Source organism: Salvelinus sp. IW2-2015, unplaced genomic scaffold, assembly GCF_002910315.2.
Source record: "Salvelinus sp. IW2-2015 unplaced genomic scaffold, ASM291031v2 Un_scaffold659, whole genome shotgun sequence".
Taxonomy (NCBI): domain Eukaryota; kingdom Metazoa; phylum Chordata; class Actinopteri; order Salmoniformes; family Salmonidae; genus Salvelinus; species Salvelinus sp. IW2-2015.
Window position 1 is genome coordinate 514489 of NW_019942591.1, and position 5003 is coordinate 519491.

Below are 5003 nucleotides of genomic sequence, written 5' to 3' on the forward strand. Positions count from 1 at the left end.
AAATTATTCTGCAGTCTTTCAAAAGGCACATCAATTGTAAAGCTGATGATTTTATACTGCCATAGTTCTCAGCTCTCCCCCGGTACCGGGGGTTTGGCTTGAAGAGTCATCTAGTGACGTGGACCTGGTGCCCGAGCTGAGCCCTGCGCTTTGAAGAATGGTGGGGGACTCATTACTCATAGGTCAGATCTTTTGTTCATGTTTAATGGGTGTTGGAAGGAAAAGTTCACTTCGATGCAAGTCAACCCGCACAACCGTGATGGCACTAGGTCTGTTAACTGACATTACACAAAATGGCTGCTCCCGTTCCAAAATTTGCTTCACTGGTTCCGGTTGCATTCCTTGGCTTCATTAAAATGCAACCGAGTCATTACCTCCCTCTGCTCAAGAGACAAGAGCCAAGTCGTATTTACACGAAGGACTGGTGCAGGGTGATTGATCACCCTGACAGGTCATTACTGATTTAGTTAGAGAGAAACTAGGTGGCACAGTCTCATCTTCCCTGAACATTTAGACAAACAATGACTTAACTTCAAATTATTTATTTATATCGGGTCAGGTCAGGCATAGGACGCAAACAAAACTCAAGAGCTTTTATACAGGAAAACAATGAGACCAATAGCTTTATATGCAACATTTAAAAAATGTTTTAAATCATTCAAAATATCAAACAGTTTAGCGCAACTAAAAGAGCAATGGTACTTTACTAGTATTTACAACTTAACTTCAATATGGTAGTATGGCACTTTCAACTTAAACCTATGATTTGACCTTTAACCCTTGACCACAGTGACCTCTGACTGGGTGACCTCCACAGGGCCTCGCTCTGCAGGGGAGGAGTGAAGCTTGATACTGAAGAGGTTACACAGGTTGACCTCCGATTCCACAAAGTGAGGGATCTTGCGCTCGTTGAAGAGGCCCGAGAGGTTAACCTCCACCTTGGCCCGTCGTGACACCCTCATGCTCAAGGCGAAGAGGCGCCGCAGGTCGTCCTCCACCAGGGGCAGCTGGTGGTGGCCTTCCAAACGCCTCTGCCAGTCCTTCTTGGGCCGCTTGCGCTTCTTCTAGAGAGAAAAACACAATGGGACAGAGAAATTGATTTGAGGTATAAAATGTCTAGTGGAACAATTACAACTGTTCAGAAGGGTCATTAACTTTAACTGCCCAGTAGACAGGAAGCCTGTGTATAAGGACTTCAGTTCCTGTAGGGGCTTCAGAGCCAGACAAATTGAGACAAGACCGACATTGTGTGAGTAAACACCAACTCTCCCTCGAGCCCCACTATGCCCAAAGGTGCTATAGATTCCAGTCAATCTACCAGACATCTAAGGGACTTCACTTTCAACTGGTTCAAAGACATGGTTCAGGGCACACATACAGATCAATTGTCACCTGGCCAGACACTCCACAAACAGTAGATCCACTGTTGGCTCAAGCCCACATCATCTTACCCACAGGGGATAGATGGACTAAAACCATGCTTACCTTCTCAGGGTTAGCATCTGGGTCGTGGTGAGCCAGGTGTCTGTTAAGGCTCTCCTGGAAGATAGAACAGAGATGTTGGTCACGACAACGATGGAGTACAAACATTATGACCCCAGCAAAGTATGAACATCAATCTATTCTAAACATTTATACTGTACCAATGCCACAATGGCAAACATCTCCGTCCACTACATGGACAAATGTTTATCTTGGGATTCAAATTCAAGTCTGTCCACGGGGAGGCGATGGAAAATAAGCCACTAGTAGTTAATCGACAAGACATTCAGTGACGACTTAGTTAATTAATGAGGCCGCTTTGCATGCAGCGATTGAAACCCAACTGCATGTCGTCACTGTAGAAGACTAGACAGTTATGGATGCGTTTTCTAAGTAAGACAGCCGACAAATGGACGTCAGAAAGAGCAGGCAGTTTAGGGCAGAAAGCGACGTGTGTTCAATAGAGAACAGCAAACTAGACTGTCTAAAATCAGGGATGGGCATCTCCAGCCGGCAGGGACCAGAGCTGTGTCACCCCCCCCCATCCTAGCAAACAGCTGATTAATTAATTGCATTCTAAACTGAAGATAATGATTAGTTGATTATTGGAGTGGTTTGTTAACACACGCAAGTGGGACACCAACACCCCCGCGAGGCTGGAGTTGCCCATCCCTCGTCTAAACAAATAATATGCCTAGGACAATGGAAACAGCAAACAGTTACTATACCTAGGTCCTTGAATGACTTAAATCAATGCCCTCTGGAGAGTTCACACATTTGTATAATTTAACTGCAAACACCTACCTGGGCAGCTAAACAGAACACTTAGCCAGGGGACCACAGGAATTGTAATAACTAGGGTCCTTATGCCAAAAGAGTGAAAGTCTCAGTAGGAATGTTGATAGAGGATCAGTTTCACCTTAGAGCATATTGAACAGCAGCACCTGACCCTAGAACACCAGTCTTACTCCGACTGAACACAGGCCCACAAGGGCTACAGTACATACCCGCATGGCAAAGGTTCTGGGGCAGTCGGGGAAGCAGCAATGGTACTTGAGGAGCTGCAGGTGGGTCTTGCGGATGTGGTGCTGCAGGTTGAAGGTAGTGGAGAAGTAGGCCTTGCAGCCACTGCTGGGGCACAGCAGGACAGGCTTCTGCAGGGCGTGGGTTCGCTTGTGTCTACGCAGAGAGTCGACATGCTTAAACACCTTCTGGCACAGCTTACAGGTGAATGTGGCTGCAGGGACAGGAGAGAGGCAAATGTCACTACTCGATTCCTGCCCAACAAGTTGTCCATTAGCCAAAACAGATGGCATGAGCAGGCAGCAGGTGGCAGAGTAAACGGTATGAATGTTTGACACTAAAGGTTACCAATAAAATAAGCTTCCCCTTAATTACTAATCAGCTAACGCCTCATAAGCAGTTTCTCTAACACTGTCACCCTACAACTAGCAGGGTACAACGCAGGACATTTACAGAAGTGGTAGAAGAGAAGGGAGAAGAGAATTCTAAATGTGAAAATAATTATATCCAAAAATAGTTCAGAGAGAGGAAAGGCAGGTTGGCCTGGACTGATACTGTAATTCATTGTTTTCATAATCCTTCAGTACCAACTCATATTAAGGGGGTTTGGTAGGGTGCATACCTGGGTGTCTAGCCATGTGCTTGTGCATTTTACCCCAGGTTTGCTCAAAATGATTGCATTCAGGCTGTGGGCAGCGGTACCCTGCAGAGTGGGAGAGATATGGGCAGTGTTAGGTTATGAGTGACATGACAACTGCTACTATCCCTTTGATAGTATTGATACAAAATGACTGATAGATTTTTGATTTATGCAAGACCGTACGTACAGCAATAGAAGACTGACATCCTTGCAAAGGGACAAACCTGCATGTTTCTTCTCATGGGCTTTGCGAGCGACATTGGTGTCAAACATGACTCCACATCCTCTCTTCGAACATCTGAGAAAACCAGGGACAGAATAATTTAACCATTAATCTGAGACATGCATTCACTTGCATTTTAAATAGAGAGTACGCATCAGATTGTGCATCAGCTTAGGCCTTGCAGTATTCAAAGGATGTAAGGCCTACAGGACCATTAAAAGATTGACTTACTTGAAATTAGAAGATATTCCATGCTCCTTCAAATGTAATTTATACACCCTCCGTTTCTTGAATGTCAATAAGCAATTTGGAAAATTGCACTGCACATGGGGACAATTAAGCAAGTAAAAATGACATTCAGCACATTTAAACGGTAAATAAAGGGAAATGGTTTCCTATAATTTAATTGCGAGAACCGGTTTCATAAAGTACACATGCCAGGGCCAAGGGGGTCCGTTTAAAAAAGGACCAGAGAGAATGCTGAAAATGGGCAATCGCCAAATAGCAACGTGGTTATTCGGCGACATCTAGTGGACTATAACCTTAAAGTACTTGTCCTTTTCCCCGTGGGCATATTGGACGTGTCTCTTCAACTTGTCCGCGTTGAAGAAAGCCTCTGTGCAACCCACAAAGGTACATCTGTTGGGCGAAAAATATACTAGTGTGCGTGAAGTTTCTCAAACTACAGCCTAACCCATGGGTATGAAATTAAATGTAAACTGAAATTATTAACCTACCTGAATTGTTTCACCCCGGTGTGGCCAAGTGCGTGGCGGCTCAGGTGAGATTTCCGTGAGAAACGACGGCCACAATCAGCCACGTTACATTGAAAAAGTTGCTGAAAAACAAGAACCAGTAGTGTTATAAATGATAGTTTACGCAATCGTAATCTTTGACTAATCATAAAAGGCTCAAACTTCAGAAGTAAACTTTGCCATTCGAACTATTTCGCCACATTTATGGCAGAAGCCTACGCACTTCTGCACATTTTTTCACACGAAATCTATTACCCCGGGGATGAGGTTACATCCACATGAACCATAGCTGAATTCGAATATCACTCAAATATCAGCCATGTCCGCATATCATATTTACCGCTCCCGTGTGCACGGTCTCGTGCTCTTTCAAACGCCACTCCCGTTTGAACGTCGCCCCACAATCAGCATGGTTGCAGTTGAAAAGCTGTTGTCGAGGACCCGAGTCCTGTTTGTGGGCTACCCCGTTCATTGTCTCCTGAAAACAGTCGTCTATTCGGTTGCACACTGTCAATCAAGAGGAATGTGCACCCCGCGCCAACTACTCTTGTAGCCTCTYAGAGTGCACTGAGGTTAATTGACCCAGGTCGCATCTGTGCCGAATTAATTGCTTAACTCGGGTGTCAGTGTTTGCAGTGAATGGCCGTGTTCCAGGCTGACTGGTTGCAGACATGTCAGCTCTCACAATGCCTGAGGTGCATTCAGTTCGCATGAACGTTTGATACGTTGCGGAACGGTTTGTACTGAACGACACGATTCCCCAAAATGTTCTTGAACAGACTTTGAGGCACGTTTGGTGGGTGTGACTTGAAGCAACGAATGACGCCTTTAAAGGCCAGTGGCCATGCTGACAGCGTTCCCAACCCATAAACCAACCCAT

At 45.2% G+C, this 5003-nt stretch overlaps 1 protein-coding gene across 2 annotated transcripts; it reads right to left on the minus strand.

The window, feature by feature from the left end:
- Positions 1-526: 526 nt before the first annotated feature.
- On the minus strand, positions 527-4678 carry 42sp43 (P43 5S RNA-binding protein). Of its 2 annotated transcripts, none has more exons than XM_070438285.1 (9): positions 4464-4678; positions 4106-4206; positions 3911-4007; positions 3600-3688; positions 3370-3443; positions 3128-3208; positions 2490-2719; positions 1486-1539; positions 527-1061 (listed from the first exon to the last, which is right to left on the minus strand). In XM_070438285.1, the coding sequence occupies exons 1-9, from the start codon at positions 4593-4595 to the stop codon at positions 774-776; spliced, it is 1146 nt and encodes a 381-aa protein (XP_070294386.1). In that variant the 5' UTR covers positions 4596-4678; the 3' UTR covers positions 527-773. The 2 variants fall into 2 exon arrangements, with proteins under 2 accessions (XP_070294386.1, XP_023991689.1); XM_024135921.2 differs by having other exon boundaries at positions 527-1064; positions 4464-4677.
- Positions 4679-5003: the final 325 nt, after the last annotated feature.